The sequence below is a fragment of the Orcinus orca genome, chromosome 5 (assembly GCF_937001465.1).
Source record: "Orcinus orca chromosome 5, mOrcOrc1.1, whole genome shotgun sequence".
Lineage (NCBI taxonomy): Eukaryota > Metazoa > Chordata > Mammalia > Artiodactyla > Delphinidae > Orcinus > Orcinus orca.
Genome location: NC_064563.1, coordinates 45,021,616 through 45,047,849, shown reverse-complemented (window position 1 = coordinate 45,047,849; position 26,234 = coordinate 45,021,616). Strand labels below are relative to the sequence as shown.

Here is a 26,234-nt window from a genome sequence, read left to right as displayed (position 1 = left end):
AACCCGAGTTTCTCTGCCAAGTTTATGGTTAACCTCTCTATCCAAAACATTATTCCCTTTCTTGTCCCTCACCTGTTCCCCTCAAGGTTCAGGAGTATCAAAGAAAAGAGGGGATTAAAACTGAGCAGGACCCAGTGGGGCCCTCCCTGGTACAAAAGCCCACATCTTTGAGTTGTTCTACAGAAACTAAGACCCCAACCCAGCTGGAGGATGGTGACTGCATGCTTGACCACAAGCATGTAGACCCCAGACTGGTTGGAATAAGAAGGTTGAGATTCCAGAAACATCACCCTGTTACCTCACCACCAACCAATCAGAAGAAAATCACATACCCTGCAGCCCTCACCCCAAATCTTACCTTTTAAAGCTCTTCCCAAAACTGTCGGGGAGTTTGGGCCTTTTGAGCATGAGCTGCCCTTTCTCCTTGCTTAGACCTTGCAATAAACTTTTCTGTGCTCCAGACTTCAATGTCTTGGTTTGTTTGGCCTCACTGTGCCTCCGGCACATGAACTTGGGTTTGACAACAGGGATAGTGAAACTTGAAGCATTGAGGGAATATGTGGATTCAGTTGAGGAAGAAGGAAGGAAGCTGTAACAAGTTAGATTTAACTGCTGGAGCTGACCTCAAGGCAGCCGTAATAACCTGCTGATCACTGTCAGGGTTACATTATTTTATTTATTTATAATTGTATGAGTTTATTTAACCTGATTAAAAAATATTTTTTCCCCTTTTAAGAATTACCTAAGACAAGCTAAAATGGGAAAAAGTTAGTTGATGAAAGTTAGGAGGAGTGGCCAAAGACAATGTGTTGATGGCAGACTCTCTCCCAAAGGAAAGGGAACTCTATCTTCTTCCTTTCTTTCTCCTGTCCATAGCAGTTGCCTCTATCTTCAGGATTCCGAATTCAGATGATTATAATTACTATAAAAATTTGAGGGACTTTCCTGGCAGTCCAGTGGCTAAGATTTCGCCTTCCATTGTGGGGGGGTGAGGGTTCCATCCCTGGTTGGGCGCAGGGAGCTAAGATCCCACATGCCTTGCGTCCAAAAAACCAAAACATAAAACAGAAGCAGTATTGTAACAAATTCAATAAAGATGCTAAAAATGATCCACATCAAAAAAAAAAATGTTTGAAAAAAAATTTGGAAGCATGTATCTTGTGATTTCTTGGATGTGTCTGTTCAGGTATTCTTTAGACTGAGTATCCAGATTTTCACAGACAATCTGGATAATGGTCACCAGATTGATAATAATTAGGTACCTTATACATTTTCTTTGTTCTACTTTTTTTTTAAAAAATTTTGGCGGCACCTTGTAGCATGCAGGATCTTATTTCCCCGACCAGGGATTGAACCTGGGCCCCCTGCAGTGTGCGGAGTCTTAACCACTGGCCAGCCAGGGAAGTCCCTCTACTTTCTTATTTAAAAAATTTTAAACTTATTATGGATAATTTAAGCCACACAAAAATAGAAAGAATAGTATAATGAATCTCTATGTACTCATCTCCCAGGCCTAACAGCCGTCAACCCATGATCAAACCTGCCCCATCCATGTCCATATCTACTTTCCCCCTCCCCCAGTTATTTTGAAGCAAATTCAGGTATCATTTCAGCTGTGAAGTTTTCAATATATACAGCTAAAAGATAAGGACTCTTTTTAACATACCCACAATACCATTATCATACATTAAAAATGATAATAATTCCTTAATGTTATCAAATATCCAAGAAGTGTTCAAATTTTCGATTGTTTCCGCCATGTCACATTTTTAAAAGTTTGTTTGTTTGAATCAGAATCCAGAATGGTTTACATGTTGCAGTTGGTTGACATATCTTTTAAGTCTCTTTTAGTCTGTAGATTCCCCTTCCATCTCTATTTTACCCCCTGCGGTTTATTTGTTGAAACCAAATTGTTTGTCCAGCCCCACAGTGTGGACATTGCTAATTGTATCCCCATAGTGTGGTTTGACATACTTCTCTGTCTTTTGTATTTCTTGTAAATGAGTGTTTGGATCTAGGTGATGGTGTAAGTATATATTTTTGTTAGTCAACCTGGGAACCGAAACATTATTTATAGTATTGTGTCTATGACAAAGAATGCATTGTGAGTTCTAATCAGCTGATTTGGGGACACACTTTTACTCATGTAGTGCTTGGTGGCTAGCTAATATAGTATTGTCTTAATTTCAGAAATGCCCCAAGATGAGAATATATTTAAAAAGAGAAGTTTTTCTTTCATAATAAAAAGGAATCATCCTAGAATTAGAGGATTTTTACATAAGATAAGATGAACAGTGGAGGTTCTTAAATAGCTTATCTAATCCAAATTGTCTTTATACTTAAAGTAATGTTTGCAAATAATCTTTCAAAATTTTAGGACTAGAATAGTATTTTTATTTTTGTAAAGGAGTCTTACTCTCTCAGTGATTATAAGACATTTGTATTGCGTTTTTGCTAAGCTGGGTCTATTCATAGTTTTTTCTTAGAACAATTTCATTTATTCAATGCCCTACTTGCCAGGCATTGAGCTAGGCAATGGGAAGTACAGCTGTGAATAAGACAGGTTTGGTTCCTGTTCTCATGGGACCTTCTAGATTAATATGTTGAAAATCTTTTGTTTTTTCATAAATTCATCTCAAATTAATTGAATGAAGGTAAAGAATAAAGAAACAAAAGAAATTTATTGGTCCATGTGAAGTCAAAAGGTGGGACTGATGAGGCTGTACTGGATCCTGAGGCTTAAATAAGATCAACAGGAGTTCCATCATATCTCTTCCTCAACGGTCCTTTTTTCTGTATTGGCTTCATTTTCACAAATGCTGTCTCTCTTTTGAGGCCTTGGTAGCTCCAGGCTTACATTCTACCAACTTCAAGTCCAACAGAAAGAGTGCTTTCCCCTCCAGCCCCTTAGTAATTACAGCAGAGGTCTCAGCATTGGATCTCATGTGCCAAGTCTGGGTCAAGTATGTTTCGTTGGGAGGTGGAGGGAATGATGAGTCAACCCCATGTAAACCACTTAGTCACTTAGAATAATAGGGGGAATGGTTTCCCAAAGGAAAACCAAAGCATATTTACCAGAAAAGATAGCATTTGATTCTGGGCAGACAGAAAACAACAGATATCCACTATAGTCTATCTTTTTTGGCTGTTTAGCAACCATAACTGTATTAGTTACCGATGGCTACATAATAAATCACCTGAAAACTTAGTGACTTAAAACAGCAACATTTATTATCTCTCAGTTTCTGTGGGTCAAGAATCCAGGCATGGCTTAGCTGGGGTTTCTGGCTCATAGTTTCTCACAAGGCTTCAATCAAGGTGTTGGCCAGGGCTTAGTGGCACCTGAAGGCTCAGCTGGGGAGGATTGGCTTCCAAGCTCACTGATAAGGTTGTTGGCAAGATTCCATTTATCAATGTCTGTTGAATTGAGGGCAGTTGACTGGAGGCCACCCTCAGTTCCTTGCATGTAGCCTCTTCACAGGGCAGCTCACAACTTGGCAGCTTTGTCAGAGCAGTTACGAAGGGCACAGAGAGTGTGAGCAAGACGTAAGTCACAGTCTTTTATAACCTGAACTCAGAAGTGTCATCTCATCACTTTAGCCTATTTCTGTTCACTGGAAGCAAGCTACAAGGTCCAGTCTACCACACAGTGGAGAGACTTACATAAGGATGTGAATATGAAGATACAGAAATCACTAATCCCCTTACAATCTACTCACCACGCATACTTTCCCTTATTCACATGTATGTATAATTCAGAAATGCACTACTTAACTTTGCAGCTATTCTATATGCAACTGAAAACAAACCCATCCCCTCTCTAAAAGATGATAACCTAGACTAATCCAGTCATTCCAGCTCCAACTCTCTGGTCTGGAAAACTATAAATAAATTCGAATTTTAATATTCTTCTCTTCCCCATATTCCCAGTTTATAATGACGAAGGGAAAACAGGGCGGCTGCAATGAAAACAATTTGGAAAATGGGAGAAGGGAAAACAACGCACTGTGATTACCAGGTTCCTAGCAAAAACCCAGCTGGCCAGGAATATCTTGAGAACTCTTTTTCTTAGCAATAAAGTTAGTTGCTTGGTTAATTTGGCAACTCTAGATTGCCTTTCTGGGAAGATTTCCCACTTGGGAGGATTCCCTTACTGGGGTCCATACATTTTAGCAGCCCACTTAACGTTGTTGTGAGGTGCAGCCACAGATTGCTATAGGGACAACAATCACAACTTTTTGTTTGCCTGGTTTAGAGTTTTACAGTTTTCTCAGAAGCTTGGTAGACTTGGTTGATTTGTGTTTTGTTAACTCAGAAACCAGAGATCATGTTGAGTCCTAATTATTAAATCCAGACCTTGACCTGGCAGTTGCTACCTGGCAATAGGCTTCATTGCCCTACCTGTCTCTCTGGACCTCTGCTTTTATATGATAACAGTAACCTAGAGTGAGACGGTTTCTTAAGTTGTCCCTTGTCTCCAGGCTGAATCCCAGTGGATGATTCTTTCCAAAAGGGATAGTTGATGTCTTTGCTGGGAGGAAGTGCCTAGGAGGGAGAGGGTACAGGTGGAGGAGATGAAGCATTCCTCAGGTCTCAAGTTTACCGTTTTCTCTTTCCTGCCTCTCTCACTTTAGCATGGGGCACAGCTTTGGCTTTTAATTGTTGCCATAATTCAAGATTATTTGATTCTTAGTCACTCTATCTCCTGTAAAGATAAGAGTTAAAGAAAGAGTGATTTTGATGATTAAATGAGATAATGTATGTAAAGCAAAGATAAATGGTAACCATTGCTATGGCTATATCTATGTTTAGGATTAAATGAGTATTTGGAAGTGTAGAAACAGAATTTTTGGACTTATGTCAGTCTGAGAAGTCTAAATATTGTGGTCAGATAGAAGTATTAGGTGATACAAGTATGAACAGGTTAGTCCTGAAGCTGCCCTGAATTGAACAGAGTAAATGGCTGCATTTTAAAATTCAGCACAGGACATTTCTGATGTTGGATTTACCATAGCTTTGAAATTATAACAGCAATTATCAGTGTGTCTTTTGTTTATTATCATGGCCAGGATGTTTTATTCCTGTTCTAGTGTTCCAGATTCACAAAAAATAGAATTCCCCCATGTGAAGCTTTAGGCCAATATGAATTTTAAGAAGTCTGCCTATAATTTGAGTAATGACAGAGGATTATACATCGGATTTTTAAAATATTGAATTTTCCTAAACCTGTGTTAACAGCCAGTTTATTTCACTGGGTATCATGTTGCTATAAAGAAACGACCATATAACTTCCTTTAGAAAATTCTGTTTCATTCCATTAGCTTTAAAATGCTTCTGGGAGAGGATGGCATTTTGGACCTCTTAAAAAGTCTCCGGGAGCTCAGACTTCTGGTGAAAATGGTATCATAAGTTCATACTTGGAAGGATGAGATGTACATTTGGCTCTAAAGAGATCAATAATTTATGAAATGCATTTTTAAAAGAGACTTATCTGGATTCAAAAATAGGATAAACATCTCTGTGGACCAGAAATGGAACAAAAATGCAGAGTGTGGAGGGAAGCCTCCAACCTGCTTGACTCCTGGTCCAGAAGCAGAGAGGCAAAGGCAACGCAGAGAGGGGCTCCTATAGGCTGATGGACCTGAAAGGACTCAAAGTGAGACAAGTGGCCTGATCCAGTCTCTGTCTGAAATCAGAGCATGGGGTCTGTGGTGTAGCTCTCTTCTCCCCTCCCTGAAAGACAAACCTAGAACAGCCTAGGATTTAAAGAGAGACTCACAGGTTCACCACCTACAGTCATGGTTTGCTCAATTCTAGGGGGCCATCCCTTGGACCTAGAGTTGTGCAGTGCACAACCTGCAGCATGTACCTGTGGCCTTGCAGACAGAGCTCAGCCTTATCGCTGAAAGTACACTTCACATTTTTATGAAAAAAAAGTAAAAAACCTGCTGACTCCTGAGACCAGTGTTTCTCCTACAGCCTTCTTAAGTAGAGGTGTTTTTCTTCTTTATGTCAAGTATTACTGGGTCTGGGGGTCAGGTAGTTGTCTCCTTACCCCTCATTGCTGATTCCAGACCACAATAACTTCTTCTTCCCTAAAGAACTCCAGCTCCTTTGAAGCACCTGCCATCGGACTACTCCCCTTCTGCAGTCATTTCCCCCACTCTTGGAAGAATGAAGCAAACCTATCAGTGTCTTTTTCTTTACCACTAGTCCTGGCAACACTCTTTTTGATTAAGACTTTAAAAAAAAGTCTAAAAGGTAGGAACTATTTTTATTTTAACATAATCATAGTGATATCTCACATTTCTCCAGTTGTCTCCTAAGTCTGTCTACAGTAACAGGTCCCATTTCTCCCATTATTTTCCCTCTCTCTCTCTCTCTCTATATATATATATATATATATATATATTTTTTAAACATCTTTATTGGAGTATAATTGCTTTACAATGGTGTGTTAGTTTCTGCTGTATAACAAAGTGAATCAGCTATACATATACATATATCCCCATATCTCCTCCCTCTTGTGTCTCCCTCCCACACTCCCTATCCCACCCCTCTAGGTGGTCACAAGCCACCAAGCTGATCTCCCTGTGCTATGCGGCTGCTTCCCACTAGCCATCCATTTTACATTTGGTAGTGTGTATATGTCAATGCTACTCTCTCACTTCGTCCCAGCTTACCCTTTCCCCCTCCCCGTGTCCTCAAGTCCATTCTCTACATCTGTGTCTTTATTCCTGTCCGGCCCCTAGGTTCTTCAGAACCTTTTTTTTTTTAGATTCCATATAGATGTGTTAGCATACGGTATTTGTTTTTCTCTTTCTGACTTACTTCACTCTGTATGACAGACTCTAGGTCCATCCACCTCACTACAAATAACTCAATTTCGTTTCTTTTTACGGCTGAGTAATATTCCATTGTATATATGTGCCACATCTTCTTTATCCGTTCATCTGTCGATGGACTCTTAGGTTGCTTCCATGTCCTGGAGATTGTAAATAGAGCTGCAATGAACATTGTGGTACATGTCAATACATATTTTTATAGTTAGTCGGTTTGTACCAGGAACAAAGTCCCATATTGCATTTAATTTGTCTCTTCAGTCTTTTAAAATCTGGAACAATTCCTCCTCCTTATTTATTTATTTGTTTGTTTACAAAACCAGGTCATTTGTTCTGTTGAATCTCCTTCATTTTCCTGTTTGCATCCCTGTGGTATGATTACATTTAACATGTACATCTAGCCCCTGTATTTCCTGTAGACTGCTTATTAGATATAGAGCCTTGATAAATATAAAGAATACTTTGTGGGTGATGCTGTACACTTCCTGTTGCGAGACACATGTCTGCTTATCTCTCTTTTAATGATGAGATTTATCAGTGTGTTCAGGTGTTATAAGTCTGATTCATATGTCAGATAGTTTCCCATTAGGCTTTTACTTTAATATTTTTAGCAGCCATGGATGGTACTTGTTTAGAACCATGTTTCATCAGGAGTTGCATCTTGTAATTCTATCATTCCTTCTGCATTAATTATTAGCTAGAATTCTTCTGTAAAAGACTTTGCCTAATCAACTATTTGTTACTCTGAAGTGAGACAAATTCTGAATTATTTTCCTTTATTTACCAGTTTTCAAATGGCGAATTGGTTTCCTGGTATGCCCAATGAGTTTCTTTGTTGTTGTTGTTGTTATCATTATAAACTTGCAGATTTTAACATTTTTGATATATTTCAATCCATTGCAGTCTTTATTCTTTCTAATGCTCCAATGGTTCCATCTTTGGCCATTTGACTCCTGTGTTCTTTTGAGATGATTTCAACAGCTTGCTTGCATTTCTGACAAGATGTTCCAGGTGTCTTATATTGATACATTTCCTGTCCCAGACTTGAAATCCACCATTTTTCCAAGAAGGCCTTGTTCCTTTTGGAGGGGAATGTTATTTAGAGACCATGATCCAGGTGTGCTCATTGCTACTGGTTTGATCATTACTTCTAGATAAAATGTATTTATTTTTTAAATAAAAAATAAAATGTATTTTATTAAGATAAAATGTATTTGTTTTTGACAGATAAAAATATATCATGAGTGTATACTGAGGTTTCAAGTTCAGAATTCAAGATTATGGACTTTTACTCTTGATTTTTTTATTTGCAGTTCTTTTCTTTTACAAGAAAATTTTTGTTCTTAAAGACATTAATATATCCTAGAATATATCCTAAAATATAGTTTAAAATACCAATCTCAATATTATTCTAATAATATATTATTGAATACTGTTTTACATTTTTTGTTTTTTTAATATAAACAAATCCATATATCTTCATTTCCTTCCCTTTATAAGATAAAAGGTATAATACTATGCACACTGTTTTGCATCTTGCCTTTTTTTGTTTTACAATATATCGTGGAGGTTGCTCCATAGATCTTACTCAGTCCTTTTTATAGCTGTATATTATTCTATTTTGTGAATGTAGTTTATTCAACCTATCCCCTGTTGATAGATATTTGGGCTGTTTCCAGTCTTTTGCTGTTACCAATAGTGCTGTATGTAGTAATAGCCTGTGTATATGTTATTTCATAGTTTTGCTTGTTTATTTTGGTATAGAATTCTAGAAGTAAGATTGCTGGGTCAAGGATTAGATGTGTATATAATTCTGCTATCTCTTGTCATGGCAATAATAGTTTGGTGGGGATAGGAGTTGGGGAACAGGTAATAAAAATATAATATGCCTTGTAGGTATATTTGAAGAAGTACTTAGAAGAAGTTTGACTTTATCTTCCTCTTTTTCCTTCCATACCCTTTTATTCTTCATTAATACTATAATTGTCATGTTAATTTAGAAAGATGATAACATTTTGAGGGGAATTTAAAGAAACACTAACTTCTAAGTAAAATTAATCTCTTTTTCTCTAATTTTCACCTCTTACTATAATGTATTACCCATCTGGTAATACATAAAAACGTCAAAAAACTTTAAAAAATAAAAACTTTATCAGTTAACAAACTTTTATAATAATTTTGACTATCATAGGCAAGTCGCCATTTGTTAGTTGGTGCTTAGCTTTTTTATATATTATCCCTGTGTTTTTATGCATGGAAATACTTTCCACCCCTCTGCACACCTTGGCTTCTTCACTATGTAGTTGGTTTCTTTACTGACACCTCCTACTCCACTTTTGATTTTTAAAGTTATTATATCTCTTTCCTTAGAACTTAAATTTTAAAGTAAAATCTAACCCTAAAAACCCTAAAATTTTAAAAATATATTTCATAAGTTATTGATCTCTTACTGTTTTGGGCAGAAATCATATAGTCTCTTTCCAGCTCCTATGTGCCATACTCCTTTGACTATATATCTCACTGTTACAGCAGTTTTCACCTTGTTGCTCCACTGCCACATCATACAGATTGGCTTTCATGTTAGAAATCTCTATACGTAGATCTTTTTCTACTTATTTCTAAGTTTTCTGTGTCTGTAGTTTTGTTGGATGATTTTATACCCAAATCTTATGCCTGGTTCCTATTGAATTCTTCTTCTTTTTATGATTAGATAATCAAGAATGCATAGAAATTTTTGTGTTTGCTAACCTATCTAATTAAAATTTGATGTATTTTAATGTTGTTTGTTGGTATTTCATTTTCCCTTGTTTAGGTTCGTAACGTTCTTAATGATGCAGTGGATTTACTGGAATTCCGTGATAGAGTCATTAAAGCCTCTTTGAACTATGCACACTTAGTTGTTTCAACGTCTCTTCAGTGTTATGTGTTCTCGTAAGCATCTTGCATTTCTTTAAAATCCAGAGTTTTGTCTGTAAGGAGGAATTTATTTTCAAGCTTTCATATCAACATGGTTTGGTTTAAACTTAACTTTCTCAAAACCTTGCCTATCTTGAACTTACTACCAACCAAGAAGTGATAAAAAGTAAGCTACGAGTAAGGAAAGTAGATCTAATAAAGTTTGTGCATCAACGGTTAATAATCACTTTTATAATACAAAATACCTTCTCTGAGATAATGTTTACTCTTACTTTACTCATAGCTCTAAGGACTTCAGTGTAATTTGATTTCAAAGCCCAGAGAAGGTTAGGAGCATCTGATAAATGATGGGAAAAGGAACCACCTAACCACTGGTAGCGGGGACAGCTAGCAGCCTGACAGCAGGCTGAAAGATGTTCAGTAAGGACACAAGGAGGTGTTCAGGCTTAATATAGTCCAGGGTAATCATAAATGTTCCTATTGATAATCCAGAGTTGTCCAGAAATGATGAAAGAAAATATGTTCAGTATACTTTGTATTAAAAAACAGGAAATGACTCAATACATCCAAGAAACTTGCACCTAAAACTTTAAAAACTTACTTGGTATTTTTATGTAACTCAGTGTGTGCTGACAAATATTGAACTGGCTTTCTGGAAACAAACCAACCAACCAAACAACCTGATTTGCAGTGTTAGCTCATTTCTCTTATATAAATACCTCTACCATGGCCAATTTCAAGCTACCAATATGATGTCACAGAATTAAGAAGAGATGCACAGCGGCAAACTATTATATAGAATTGCCACCATATAGATAACAATAGGTGTAAATAATCTCAAGTGCATAGATAATAGTAAAATGTAATAAAATAAACTGGAAGTGATCAGTTTGAGTATTATCTTTGTTTTGAATATAATTTGCTTAATTATGTTTATATATTTTAATTTTAAATAATGGCTTTATCTAACAGTTGGCTTGCAAAATTCCTGAAAGTATAACAATCGGTACAAACTAGCTCTAGTTTGCCACCAGTTGACTTCTCAACTATCCAGAAAACTCAAGGAACCACTATGACACTTTCAAGAGTTGTGAATAAAGATTTTTTTTTTTACATTTTGTGCTTATATTTATAACATTATGTGGTTATAGTTTAATCATTGAATAGAAAATTGAGGGTAGAGTATGTATGTGTCTTATTCACCACTGTATACCCAGTACATGTAGTAAGTACTTAAATAAATAAATATTTGGGGATGAATAAATGAATTGAAAAACATAAAGTATACTGTTGTCTTGGTAAGCTAAAGCTCAGTAATACACAACACAAAGGTATCCTAAAATTTAATTAACAGTATCAGTTGCTACAAGTATATATTACAAATTGTCACTCACTTATGTGGAAATCTGCTGCTAATCAGAATCTGCAACTTAGAATAACAGCCAAGCCTGGAGTAATGAAATGGGAGAAACAAAGGAGAAAGGGGATAAAGAAATAAGCAGCTCAATTTTACATGAAATTTTTTTTCTTACGTGAAAGAGAAGGGAGGCTTTGGGTAAAGTCAAGAAAGCTACCAAGTTAAACCATTGAGGTATAGGAAAGGGACTATAGAATATGAGGAATCTCACAATCACTTAGTGCACATGGGTTTTGAATAATTTTCATGGGGTTGAGGAAAACAGAGAAGATTTCCTCAGTTTAGGGTTTGGTTGAAGAAAGGTAGCGCTCTTAACTTAACTGCCCTAAACGAGGGATTTATTCTACTAATTTTAATGGCAAGGACATAATGTTTGAATCTGTAGGATTGGTATCATTATGTGTTACTTGTATTAGAGAGGTTGCTTTTTAAAATATTTACCAAAAGTTTAGAAGCTGTTATTTAATTTTTTTGTCACTGTACCTTTCTCATACCAGGTAGTATGTGTCAAAATATTAAATTGCTTTTTTTCTTTTCTGATTTAACATTACCTCCCTTCTCTTGTTGTCAAGACATTTATGAAGGTACAAAATATTTATTAAGGTGAAATACCAGGGAGCAGTAGTGGGAATGAAGTAATGCTGAGACCCATCATACTGAAATATAGTTCATTAAATTAAAAATACCTAGTATTTTAGATAATAACAACTATTATTTACTGAGCTCTATTATACTATCTTTTATGTTCATGATCTAATTTACTCTGTGTGTTGGATATTATTATTACTATTCCCATTTTACAAAATGAAGAAACTAAAGGACGCAGAGGTAATTAAGTAACTTACCCTAGGTGAAATTACTTAACTTCTTTACTAAAGGAAGAGCTGGGATTTGAATTCAAGTTCCTAATAACTGTTGCCCTTTTTTTAGTAATAAAAATATAATTTTAAAAACAAACATGCAAGCCATATACTGGTTTATATGAAAAGAAGTTCCAGACAAAGAAAACCATATATGAGCATTCTATGTTAAATTTTCATTTGGTTTTTCAAATAGTTGTATAGAAAATTCTCTTGTTCTGATTTAGGGAGTTTATATTTCCATGTCATATATATATATGTATATATATCAGATGTCATAAATCTCAGATATTTTGTAAGGGGACATTAAAAAAACCTCATACTCACTATTTGTATCAGCTCTCTCGACAAAGAATGAGCGTTAATTCTGATGACTGCATAAATGAGCATGCTGTGAAATTTTTTCTAAAGTACAAAAGTACATAGCTTTATCGTACCTGTGAACCTCAGACTTACTAATTATTAGTAGTGATTTACTCACTGTTTGGCTTTATGCATGCATTTACTCATTGAAATGGGTATCAGGCTCTGCATTAGCCAAGATTAATTTCCCCCAATTTACTGCAACCTTCCCCTTCCCCCCATCTCCTGGATCAATATGAGATTTAATCTGATTTAAAGAATTGGTTCTAAGAAAGTAATTGAGAGAAATTCAGAATATATAGGAGTAATAAAACATTTTAAACTATGAAACACCTTTGATTATTTGGGGATGGGTTTTTCAGTTTGTAAATGTTCTCTCCACCCATCCTGATCTTTGAATCATATTACATCATAAAAATCATAGGAGTTATTTTTTCATTCATTCATCTGTTTATTCAATAGGCATAGTCATAGCTTACATTAATACAGTATTTTACAGTTTACAGAATGTTTCACAGAAATCTTCATTCAGCTCAACATTTACATTGGGAGACCTGTAGGAAAAATTGTTCATCATGTTATTGTTAGTATAGTGTTTGTTTGTTCAGTATCTGCTATGCAGTAGGCAGTTAGCTAGATGCTTTAGGTAAGTCATCATTATCTCCATTTTAAAAATAAGAAAACTGTTCTTTAGGTCAAGCTTATTAAGATCATATGGCCGACAGGTGGTGAAACCAGATTTCTAATCCTGATTTGTCTAGCCAAAACCCCATCCTCTTTTCACTATACTATGCTGCTACTATTTTTCAAAAGAGAAACATTAGATGACATGCCCAATCACAGAGCTAATAAATGACAGAACTTGAACTTATGATTCCTCAATTTGCATATTGTGGCTCCTAGAATAAACATTTATTGAGTACTTACTATGTGCCAGGTGCTAGGGACACAGAGTCCACTTTCTAGTCAGGGATACAGACATGTTAAGTGAGTAATTTCAGAACAATGCACCAAGTGCTGTAATAGAAATATATATAGAGTTACTGTGAAACTAAAGATACTTCATTTAAAATGAGTACCCATCTACTTATTAAAAAGTATTTGGTATTTCAAGTGTTAATAAACATCCATTTTATTTGTCTTTCAGTACGAAGAACTGGAATACACCACTTATATTTGATCTCAAAGAAGGAACTGTTAGTTTAATTTTGCAGGCAGAAAGGTAATTTGTTTATCATGTTTCACTATTTAATTTGGGGTTAAAATATTTTAAACTGCAGTAAAGCACTCTTTAAAGCATGCCATTTACAGCATGGTACATTTGTGACTTGGAATCAATCTGTTTCTTTATTTTAAAAGAAAAAAAAAGTAAGAGAATAAGCTCTTAGATCAGTGGTTCTGAAACTTTTTGGTCTCAGAATTTCTTTACATTCTTTTTTTTTGCGGTACGCGATCCTCTCACTGTTGTGGCCTCTCCCGTTGCGGAGTACAGGCTCCGGACGCACAGGCTCAGCGGCCATGCCTCACAGGCCTAGCCGCTCCGTGGCATGTGGGATCCTCCCGAACTGGGGCACGAACCCGTGTCCCCTGCATCGGCAGGCGGACTCTCAACCACTGCGCCACCAGGGAAGCCCTGTTTTTGTTTTTAAATACTGGTTGAAACTCATTAATTTTATGAGCTACTACTAGGCTGTGATCTGAAGTTTGAAAAATAATATTCTCGACCAAGACTTTGTGTATACAGGACTAAGAAACTCTGGGTCAATTAACTGGAGTAAAGTAGGAGTAGCTATTACTCAGGAACCCACACTTTTCCATGAAAGTTATCAGTCTGTCAAGTACAGTGATACCCTACTGAATCAGAGATCAGAGTTAGATAACTACAACTCAATAAAACCAGAAATAAAGTATGAAAATATAATCAGCAATTACCTAAGATAGCTACCCATGAAATCTTTTCACTAAAACAATTTACTTTATTCCTCATCCCTTTACTCACCACCTAGGCAGCTCTTAATAGTGTTATTATCAGGTTTTCTAGCCCATAGTCTTTTTTTAAAAAATAAATAAATTTATTTATTTATTTATGGCTGTGTTGGGTCTTCGTTGCTGCACGTGGGCTTTCTCTAGTTGCGGCGAGCAGGGGCTACTGTTCATTGTGGTTCGCAGGCTTCTCATTGTGGTGGCTTCTCTTGTTGTGGAGCACAGGCTCTAGGTGCACAGGCTTCAGTAGTTGTGGCTCGCGGGCTTAGTTGTTCCGCGGCATGTGGGATCTTTGTGGACCAGGGCTCGAACCCGTGTCCCATGCATAGGCAGACGATTCTTAACCACTGTGCCACCAGGGAAGTCCCCCATAGTCTTTTATAAATAGCAAACCAGAAGAGGAATACTGGTGAGTTGTTAAGAGGCTGGCACAATGACAGGAAGAAAAGTGACCGCCTGGCAAGGGAGCATGAGAAAACTAAAAGCAGAGAACCGCGTAGCTGAATAGCATAATTATTCTGATGCACCATCAGATTCTCGTGAGTATCAAAGCTATCAGTTACATAGTTACTGAAGAGTATGATCATCATATTGATGACATTGAGTGATCAAAAAAATAATTGTGTCAAATTTTTTATTAGCTGTTTAATGAAGTTGAACCAGTGATTTATTTATTTATTTCTTAAATTCTTTTTACTTGAAACAATTCCAAACCAATTTATTTCTTTATATATTATATATAAATGTATGTTGAATATGCTCTTAATTAGTAAAGGCATAAATGATTACGTAATTAAAGAATATTTTATTTACTGCCCATTGCTGGTCTTATTTGTACATTTAGAAATGTTTGCCCCTTGAAACAGTGTTTACTCACAAGGAAGTTAAAGCTTTAGTATCTTGTTTAGAAGAGAAAATGCTTTTAGTACTGAGACAAAGAAAGAATATATACTAATATGATGTGTCACTTGTCAACATTAGCAAATACTGTTTTCATACACTAATGTGTAAGGGCCAAACCCTTCAATTAAATAAGCTACACACCAATACTCAAGTATTAATTTAATTCAAGTGTACATATTTGGTATTCATTATATATTAACTTTGTTTTGATGTTTATTTTCTATTTGTTTCCATAGCAAAAAAGAACAATTAGCAATTCTTGAATCAAGAAATAGTTCTGGGGAATCCCCTGGAGGTCCAGTGGTTAGGACTCTGTGCTTTCACCACCGAGGGCCCTGTTCATTCCCTGGTTGGGGAACTAAGATCCCACAAGCCACCTGGCGTGGCCAAAAAAAAAAAGTTCTGAATCAAGGATATTAAAGTCTTGAACATAAGATTTTAAAAAGTAATAATGTGGGGGCTTCCCTGGTGGCACAGTGGTTGAGGGTCCGCCTGCCAATGCAGGGGACGCGGGTTCGTGCCCTGGTCCAGGAGGATCCCATATGCCGCAGAGCGGCTGGGCCCGCGAGCCATGGCCGCTGAGCCTGCACGTCCGGAGCCTGTGCTCCGTAGCGGGAGAGGCCACAACAGTGAGAGGCCCGCATACCATGAAAAAAAATAAATAAATAAAAATAAAGTGGAAACTTTCTTTAAAAAAAAGTAATAATGTGTTCAGCATTGAGGAAACAGGCTCTCCAATATAGCAGTAGTATGAGTGTAAATCAATACAACCTTTCAAGGGGCAGTTTAACAATATATGTTAAATTTTTAAAAGTATATGCCCTTTGATCGAATTATTGCATTTTTAGAAGTTATATTGTACTAAGGAAATAAGTAATGTAAACATACAGAGATGTGTATATACTTTAGACATTCTTTAAAGCAGTGAATAATTTGAAATAAAATAAGTGTCCGTCAGGAATGAGTTAAGTAAAGTTAAGGTGTGTCCATACTTTGCCATAAGTTATCTCTATGGAAGTAGGAAGATTGCAGGAGATCTTTTGCTTTCTCTGTATTGTTTGAATTATTTTTTGCAATGTTCATAAATTTTGAAAGAAAAAATAGCAGCCATAAAATATTTACATTTTGACTTAATAAAAAATAAACTATACAGGACCCTATGCCTTGAATAGAGCGGTCAACACAGCAAATGAACCAAAGTCCCTGATACAAAAAATGTGTTTTTAGATATGAACACATTTACTGATGGTTACCATATTGTTTTAAAGTCAAAACATCTTATTTTAATAAATGCTGGCTCTGATGTTAATTTTTGAGTAATTTTCACTGTTTAGGACTTTAACAAGTATTTAATCTAATTTAGTACTGTAATTTAATTTTAATGATCCTTACCATAATCTTTTTTTTTTTTTTTTTTTGTGGTACGCGGGCCTCTCACTGTTGTGGCCTCTCCCGTTGCGGAGCACACGCTCCGGACACGCAGGCTTAGCGGCCATGGCTCACGGGCCTAGCCGCTCCGCGGCATGAGGGATCCTCCCGGACCGGGGCACGAACCCGCATCCCCTGCATTGGCAGGCGGACTCTCAACCACTGCACCACCAGGGAAACCCTTTACCATAATCTTTAACTGTGAAATATGTACTAATACTGTTTCATGAAACAAATAGCATCTGACATTAAAAAAATCACTGAATTGTGAATTACACGATTTTTTTATTGCCATTGTATAGAGATGCTTCTTTAGGGAAGGAAATGAATTACAATTATAATATTAATGGGCCTTTTCATTTTTCCTTCTCCTACCTCCATGAAAAAGCAAAAACCTAGAAAACAAACCAAACAACCAATGTTGACTTTTCAGGTTGTTTTATATTTCATTCTTTATATATTTATGTTTTACTATTGTTTTAATTGTAAGATTTATCCAAAGCATAAGCTATTTTCTAATATAAAAATGAAATTATAGTAAACTCCTATTTGAAAATATATTTTTATTCTTTATTTTTTAGACATTTTCTTCTTGTAGATGGTGGTGGTATCTATTTATATTCTTATGACGGGCGCTTCCTTTCCTCTCCAAAATTTCCTGGAATGAGAACAGATATTCTAAATGCACAGACGGTCTCTCTGAGTAATGATACCATAGCAATAAAAGACAAAGCTGATGAAAAAAGTAAGTGCATTTTTATAATTTTACATGAAATTTGTTAACACTGTAAAATTTTCATCAATTAACTTTCATTTTCTCATCTATTATTATGTTAACTTTATATGAAAGAATTATGAGCTTCCTAATTTTTCCTAAGTATGAATCAATTAAAGAACTAAAGTTGTCATATTATTCCCAACTGATGGAACAAATAGATATTGTCACAGCATCAAAGCTTAGTTGTAAGGAATAAATCTTATATATTCAGTAGCTGTTGGTATAGAGTTTGAATTCAAGACTGTGTGTCCTAAAAATGTATGTTAATTTTTAAGTTTATTGACCTTTTAAACTATTTCCTTTTTCTTTATTTAGTAACATAGTAAATATTGTGCTTCATTGTACTATTTATTTTGCTTATATATATTCATATTTTTATGTTTACATATTTTTAAACTAATGAAGTAGAAGAAAGTTATGAATAATTTTAAATTTTCATATAAAAATCTAGGCCACATTAGTGTTTATAAATAAATATGAATGTGTCAGGTGTTTTGGAATTCCATAGATGAGTGAAACCATTTTTTTAAGGCAATGCTGTATCAGAACATGTATCCAACAAATAGTATTGAGTGCTAACTGTATGCCAAGTACTCTTCTAGAAGTTGAGGATACAATAGTGCATAAGACCACAAATCAAACAAATATAGTCAGCCACGGATACATGCTGTGAAGAAAATTAATGCAGGATGAGGGAATGGAGAATTCTAGAGGTGGGGGAGGGGAATGACCATAGGACAAGCAGGTGCAAATGGGAATTGTTGGCACATAAAAGGAACTGCCAGGGGCTTCCCTGGTGGTGCAGTGGTTAAGAATCCGCCTGCCAATGCAGGGGACACAGTTTCGAGCCCTGGTCCAGGAAGATCCCACATGCCGTGGAGCAACTAAGCCCATGCGCCACAAATACTGAGCCTGAATGCCACAACTACTGAAGCCTACGTGCCTAGAGCCTGTGCTCCACAACAAGAAAAGCCACTGCAATGAGAAGCCTGCACACCGCAGTGAAGAGTAGCCCCCACTCGCTGCAACTAGAGAAAGGCCTGCATGCTGCCACGAAGACCCAATGCAGCCAAAAATAAATAAATAAATAAAATAAATTTAAAAAAAAAAAAAAGGAACTGCTGGAGGGCCATGGGACTTAGGTCAACACAAGCAAAGCAGAGAGTGGTAGGAGAAGACAGAGAGATAGATAAGTAGGAACCAGATCATGTAAAGACTTGGCCATGGTAAAGATGTTGGCATGAGAGAGTGGAGGCAAGCATATTACCCTAGGGATTTTCCTGGATGAACGAGATGAAAGATGGGGAACGAGGAAGTTTAGAGGAGGTCCACAAACCCAGAGAGTTCTGTTTTGGTCATGGTAAGTTTAAATGCTTCTTAGACATCCAAGCAGGGTTGGAGAGGAAACAACAGGATAAAGTCCAGGGCTCAGGAGAGAGTTGGGGACGAGATATAAATGTGGGAGTCATTGGTGTGTAGATGGTGCCACGATACTACATGAAATCACCCAGGAAGTGAGTATAGACAGAGAAGAGGACCAGTGACTGAGCACATCAGTATTTAGAGATGGGTAAAAGGACGAGGAGCCAATGAGGTAAGAATGAGAGTGAGATATCCCTAAAGCCTAGTGGAAAGATAGTAAATAATTGTTATTCTCTGTTAATAAATATTGCTGAACAAACATTGTTCATTACTGTGACATGTTACAAAAAAAAAAAGTCTGACCTGATTATTAATTTTGTGAGGTCATGCCATGGAAGACCTAATTCAGGAGCTAGAAAACTGTCCCACTTTTTAATTTTCAGTACTTTCAGATAGCATCACCTCTCATACTGGTAGGAAATATAATTCTCCTAAGTAGAGCTATTCTCTCTCTTTATGCCTTAGGCTTTCTCTGAGAGAGGACATTTGGTAATTGTTTTGTTTTTAAATGACTTCCTTTCTGGCTAAATGAGAGGAAAGAGAATGAAATGAAATACAGTAGTATCTAGATAGTGGACAGATTCAAGATGGCTGTGTAATCGTTAATAATAATTTGGAAGTCAGATTTTTGTCTTCAGTAAACTTAAATTTGAAAATCCCAGTGATCACTATGAACTTTCTATACTTTTCTTATTCAACACCACCTATTTTATTTTTATTTACTTATTTATTTAAAAAAATATTTATTTATCTATTTATTTATTTATTTGGGTTGCACCAGGTCTTAGCTGTGGCAGGCGGCCTCCTTAGTTGCAGCTCCAGGGCTCCTTAGTTGTGGGTCGCCGGCTCCTTAGTTGCGGCATGCGAACTCTTAGTTGTGGCATGTATGTGGGATCTAGTTTCCTGACCAGGGATCAAACCCGGGCCCCCTGCATTGGGAGCTCGGAGTCTTATCCACTGCGCCAGCAGGGAAGTCCCAACACCACATATTTTAGATAGAAACTATAATAAAGTATGTACGTTTCCAACTGAATATACCTTATTCTGAATTTTTCTACAGTTAATTCACATCTGAAACATATTTCATTATTATTTAATTATTATTTAATTATTATTTAATCCTTTCATAATTCATAGAATTTTAGAACCAGAAAGAATTATGAACGCCTTTGGTGAAACAGAGAAAGGGACAGAGACAGTTTTTGTTCCTGGCTTCTTCAATACAATATCTACTGTAATTTTTACAACTTGGCCTACTCAGAACATCTAACATGGGGTTGGAAACAGAGAACTTTGAATTATCATTTTTTAGATAATGATTGATGTCATGAAAATAATCCAGGAAAGTATATAGCTTGAAAATGTGACCTAAAACAAAACCTAGGAAAAAGGATCACCAAATGAGGAGGAAATAGCAAAAGAGAATTAGGGATGGTCCAAAATAGGAGAGAATCAAGAGAAAACAGTGTTTTTTGTAGCCCACATAAGAGTTTCAAGAAAGAAGATGATCAGGAGTATCCAGTGCTGCTGGGAGGTCAAGACTAGAAGTAGATTCTTGAAGACTGAAAATAGACTCTGATTCAGCAACATAGGGGTCATTGGTGATCCATGCAAGAGCCTTTGCATCAGTGTAGTGAGGCTGAACATCAAGTTGTAATAGGTCGAAGAGTGGCTACATGATTGAACTCAATTTCCAGCTCCCCTCCCATTTCAGGGAGCTGAAAGTCCAAACTCTATAATCACGTGCTTGGTCTTTCAGGTGACCAGCCCCTATCCTGAAGCTATCTAGGGAATCACCAAGAGTCTCTCGGTTAGCATAACAAAGACACTCCTATCAATCAGAAAATTCCAAGGGTTGACGAAGACCTGTGTCTGGAACCCAGGACAAAGACCACACAAATCAGTTATTACACATTAGTGTACCGACCACAGGGAATTGAAGAGTACATAACACATTGCATGGTTGTATAGTATGCACTCAACATATTTTTCCTTTGTAAAATGATTGTCTGGGTTGTTATGTTGGTCTAAATCAGAGTTATGAAAATTACAAACTACATCCAGATTTGGACTTGCCACTGTTGATCCTGTGGTGCGGTGATGCCATACCATTAATAACAATTCTAATTAGGGAATGTATGTTTTAGGAAGACGTATTCAGTTCCACTAAGAAATATGACCTCATTACTAAGTAGGAATTTGAGGCTGCTGCTCTTCTGTGCTGATAGGTATGCTGTGGTCCGAAGAGCTAAATAATTTCTCATTAGGATTATGATAACTCCATAGAAATTTACTAATAAAAATTCTAATGTAATACATCAACTAATACTTCACTTTTTTTCAAGTAATCTTCCTCTTTGAGGCATCAACTGGAAAACCACTGGGAGATGGGAAGCTTCTTTCTCATAAGGTAATGGATATTAGCTATTTTTAATGTAAATAGCCATTTTTTTAAATTAATGTTTTCATTTTAAGGAGGAAAACATGGAAATTAGTTTTATATTTAAAACCAGTGTGTGTTCTATATAGAGTATTTTGCCTAAAATATCATAAAGACTAAACACGAGTAAATTCTGTAATAGAAAGCTATATTTGCAAATTAACTGAATAAAAGAATCTGACTTATATGTTTTTTGTTCAGGCTCTTCACTGCTTTTCAGTAAAATGTTCTATCTTGATTAAACTTTTAGCACCTATAGAATCAGTAAATAAAAATGTGTTTATACTTCAAAACAGCTTATAGTTTTCCCATTAACCTGTTCTTTTTTTAAAAAAATAGATCTATTTATTTATGTATTTTTATTTGGGGCTGCATTGGATCTTCCTTGCTGAGCATGGGCTGTCTCTAGTTGCAGTGAGCGGGGGCTATTCTTCATTTTGGTGCACGGGCTTCTCATTGCGGTGGCTTCTCTTGTGGAACACGGGCTCTAGGCACATGGGCTTCAGTAGTTGTGGCTCGTGGGCTCTAGAGCACAGGCTCAGTAGTTGTGGCACATGGGTTTGGTTGCTCTGCGGCATGTGGGATCTTTCTGGACCAGGGCTCGAACCTGTGTCCCCTGCATTGGCAGGCGGATTCTTAACCACTGCGCCACCACCAAGGAAGTCCCCGTTGACCTGTTCTTAGCCAACATTTTCTTTAGATTTTAAGACTGTAGTTAAACTGGAAAAAAAAATCTATAGAAATACAAAAAGACCCTGAATTGTGAACTGTTTATTGGTTTCTGATTTTTAGCCTTAAAATAAACAAATGAGCACATTTTGAGTTATCCTTCTAATAAATGATGTATTAGGGTTTAAAGATGCTTTTAACTTTATTGTTCAGTGCTACCAGTGAAGTGTTACCCTATCTTTTATTTTCTTCTTTTTGTAATTATTAGTTTTAAAGTTAAATAACAAATATATTCAATGGTTCAGAAACAGAAAAGCATAAACAAGCATAAAGTGAAAAAGTATGCCTGCTATACCTGTCAATACAGTTCCTTTCCACCAAAATAAGTAACTATCACTATTAATCTCCTTATATCCTTCCAGAAATTTTTAATGCATACACAGACAAAACTGATATATGTTCTTTTCTCCTTCTTTTATAAAAATATAACATATATATCTGCACTTTGCTTTTCTCACACAACACTCTGTTTCTGGAGATATTTTCATATCAATACATAAAGTGCTTTCCCAATCCTTTTTCTTCCCACCATATAGTATAACATTTTATGGATGTATCAGAATTTGTTTAACTTGTGCCCAAGTGATGGACGCACATGGAAATGTGTTTCAGCTTACAGAATTTCAAAATATACATTATTTTATAGTGCTTTAACAGGCATCTTTCCCTTGTAAATTAAAAAAAAGTAACTATACTTTAGCTTTTGAATTATTAGTATATTAGCAGTTAAATTATTTAACAGGGACATTTTATCATTATGAGTAGGTAAGTGATATTTAATTGATCTTTAAATAAACAAATGTTCTTATAATTAAACAATTAAAACAATCTAATGTCAAGCACTAAAACTAACCCAGAATTTTCTTTTTTTTTTTTAATTTTAGAATGAAATTTTGGAAATTGCTCTAGATCAAAAGGGACTTACCAATGATAGAAAAATTGCTTTCATTGATAAAAATAGAGATCTCTGTATCACTTCAGTGAAACGATTTGGGAAGGAAGAACAAATTATCAAACTTGGTAAAATAATTGTAATACATTTAAATTTTTGATTACTTTCAGTTGTCTTAGATCTACTCTGTCGTATATTATACTAAATAGCTTACTTACTTGAATGAATCTATGAATAATGCTTTGGTCTCATAACATTTCTTACGAAATGTTACTTCATAAGTATGTTCTTATGAAATGCTACTTAATTCCATTTTAACAGCAAGTCTTTAGCTGCTACAGCTAACTTGGCATTGAAAGAAAGACATGTAGATTAAAAATATAATGGTTCTGGGTAAAATATTCAAATTTATTTCCATAAATTTTTATGTGAATTTTTGTACGTTTTCACCATTATATGATCAGAAAATAGTCATACCTACAAGCAGTTACTTAGGGTCTTGTACATCTGCTGATTTTAAAGTTGTATTTTTAATACGTAATGGAACTAATAGTACATTAACATTCTTTTTAAAATAAGGAACAATGGTGCATACTCTGGCGTGGAGTGATACATGCAACATCCTCTGTGGACTTCAAGATACTCGATTTACAGTGTGGTATTACCCCAATACGGTTTATGTGGACAGAGACATTTTGCCTAAAACATTATATGAAAGGGATGCAAGGTAACATTTTACTGCATAGGATTGTTTATTGTTGTAAATAAAACTAACAGAGTGTTGTGTTTCTGCCTCTAATTTAAGTCCTGCAAGATGTTTTTCACTTTACTTAGTCAACCAAATAAAACTGTTCAGCTAGGGCTTCCCTGGTGGCGCAGTGGTTGAGAGTCCGACTGCCGATGCAGGGGAAACGGGTTCGTGCCCCGGTGCGGGAAGATCTCACATGACACAGAGTGGCTGGGCCCGTGAGCTATGGCCACTGATCCTGTGCGTCCGGAGCCTGTGCTCCGCAACGAGAGAGGCCACAACAGTGAGAGGCCCGCGTACGGCAAAAGAAAAAAGAAACAAAACAAACAAACAAAAAAACTGTTCAGCTAAAACTAGTTTAATGAGATTTAAGTGATGGAATCAAGTTGAAAGGGTCAGATAATACTATTTTATTTATTTATTCCTTAAATGAATATAATTTTTCCTTATATGGATATAATTTTCAGGTTTACTGTTGTTTAATGGTAACTCAGGTCGTTTTTTCAGTGTGGTTTAGTTATTTTAATATAGGCACTCTTAAGATTTTTCTGTGATATATAACTTTGTGACAACCTTTACTCTTTCCCAGATTATCATTGACCTTGAGACTTTCAGGAATGTATGTCTTTCTAGAATTGAATTCTTAAATTAATATTAAATATAGAAAAATGTATACTGAAAAGCTTTTAAAATTTTTTATATTCTTCAGAAAATCAAATGCATTTATATTCCTAAATTCTCTAAGAAATAGCAAGGAGGTCTCTCACTCTTGACAAACTAGGTACAAAGGCTTCTCAACTCCAAATCTTAGCTTCATTTTCAAATCTATTTTGAGTTCATTTTTAATATTCAAGCTCACAACATTAGCAAAACCAGAGAGGTATTCTATAAAAAATTTTTTAACTAATGGAGAGAAGTTAGTCTCTTTAAAGTTCATCTCTTGTTATTATGAGAAAATAATCCTGGAATCAGCTAATTTTTAATGTTTATACTTTTAAAAGCTGAAGCTAAGTGCTTTAATCATTTGTGTGATTTACCTTAAGACTTAGAAAAAATCACTTCAAATGCTTTTAGGCATAGTTCTCAAATATGTAATAATTTTTTGCCATGTTAAAATGTTTGTATATTTTGCTAGTTAGATTCAAATATTTGTTTAATATACATACATTCTCCCTGGAGTTTACTTTTTTGGGAGTGCATTTTGGAGGTTGGAGATTTCATATGTATGTCAGGGGTCAACTCCCCAAATTTAATATATATGAAAAATTTTCCTTAGAATATAAATTGCACTTTTCCTTTTTTCAACAGTGAATTTAGTAAAAATCCCCATATCGTGAGTTTTGTTGGAAATCAGGTAACTATAAGAAGAGCTGATGGCTCACTGATTCACATCAGCATATCACCATATCCTGCTATTCTCCACGAATACGTAAGCAGTTCAAAATGGGAAGATGCTGTAAGACTTTGTCGTTTTGTTAAGGTACTTTACATTTCAGATCCATAGTTGTGTATATATTGTGTATTAGTTTATATAATATCTTTGTGCAAAATGAGAAATAGTAAGAGCTAAGGGCGGGAAAAATTGCAAATGGGATCACATCTTTTTTTTAATAAGTGAAGACATGAGTGATACAGAGAGATAGGTGTTGTGTGATTTATTCTCTGAAGAAGCTATACTTTAAGTGAGTAGTTTCTTCTTACTGGTACATATAAAAACCTCTTATGGAACTTTTTTTTAAAAGTCAGATTCCCAAGTTCTACCCCCCACAGAGATTCTAATTTATTAGATCCAGTGAGCCTGGGCATAGTTTTAAGTTCCTCAGATTATTTGTACAGCTAAGGTTAAGAACCACTCACTACTTTAGATCAACATTTCCCAACCTGGTTGAATCAAGTATTTTCCAAGCATATTTGACCGCAGAACTGTTTTGTTTTACATTGGTTAATTCCCTTAGACTACACTTTCGTGAAGACTTTTAGATGCTTTTCCTTACAATGGGTTGTTGGTGGCAATCTGCTATAATAGAGTTGTCTGAGAAACTCACTGTTTCTCTGGTTCCCTGTAGTTGCATTTGACATCTCATCAAAAAGACTGGAGGGCTTATAACCTTGAATTATGGTAAAAGTATATTGTAAGTTCAAAATAAACCTTTGATAATTAGAAATGAACATTTTCAAAAAACTTTATTCAAAACTTTCTCTGTGTTATTAATATATTTTAACAAAGTAGCCACAATGAAATTTCCACATCATTAACCTATTAAATTATTGGTTTTTCAGTGCTGTGCTCAGTGATTTTTTATTTTTCATTAAAATATAACTTTATTCTATTTTAATTCACTGTTTATTTTAAGGCAGTTCAGCCCTGTAGTTGAAATAATTGTTCTCATTTTTCACTTTAGGAGCAAACCATGTGGGCTTGCCTAGCTGCTATGGCAGTCGCTAATCGAGATATGACTACTGCAGAAATAGCCTACGCAGCAATTGGTGAAGTAAATAATGTTTACTTACGT

At 35.7% G+C, this 26,234-nt stretch overlaps 1 protein-coding gene across 10 annotated transcripts in view; it reads left to right on the top strand.

Moving 5' to 3' along the window:
• Positions 1-26,234, top strand: part of IFT80 (intraflagellar transport 80) — a 106,340-nt gene that overhangs the window by 63,529 nt on the left and 16,577 nt on the right. For all 10 annotated transcript variants that reach the window (XR_007477649.1, XM_049710515.1, XM_049710508.1 and 7 more), the window contains 8 exons: positions 9,655-9,773; positions 13,546-13,620; positions 17,294-17,457; positions 21,258-21,322; positions 22,966-23,101; positions 23,553-23,700; positions 25,030-25,201; positions 26,124-26,213. Coding sequence is in view for 9 of the 10 variants with exons in the window: in XM_049710515.1 (XP_049566472.1) it covers positions 9,655-9,773; positions 13,546-13,620; positions 17,294-17,457; positions 21,258-21,322; positions 22,966-23,101; positions 23,553-23,700; positions 25,030-25,201; positions 26,124-26,213 (969 nt within the window). In the remaining variant the exon portion in view is untranslated. The remainder of the gene's footprint in view (positions 1-9,654; positions 9,774-13,545; positions 13,621-17,293; positions 17,458-21,257; positions 21,323-22,965; positions 23,102-23,552; positions 23,701-25,029; positions 25,202-26,123; positions 26,214-26,234) is intronic.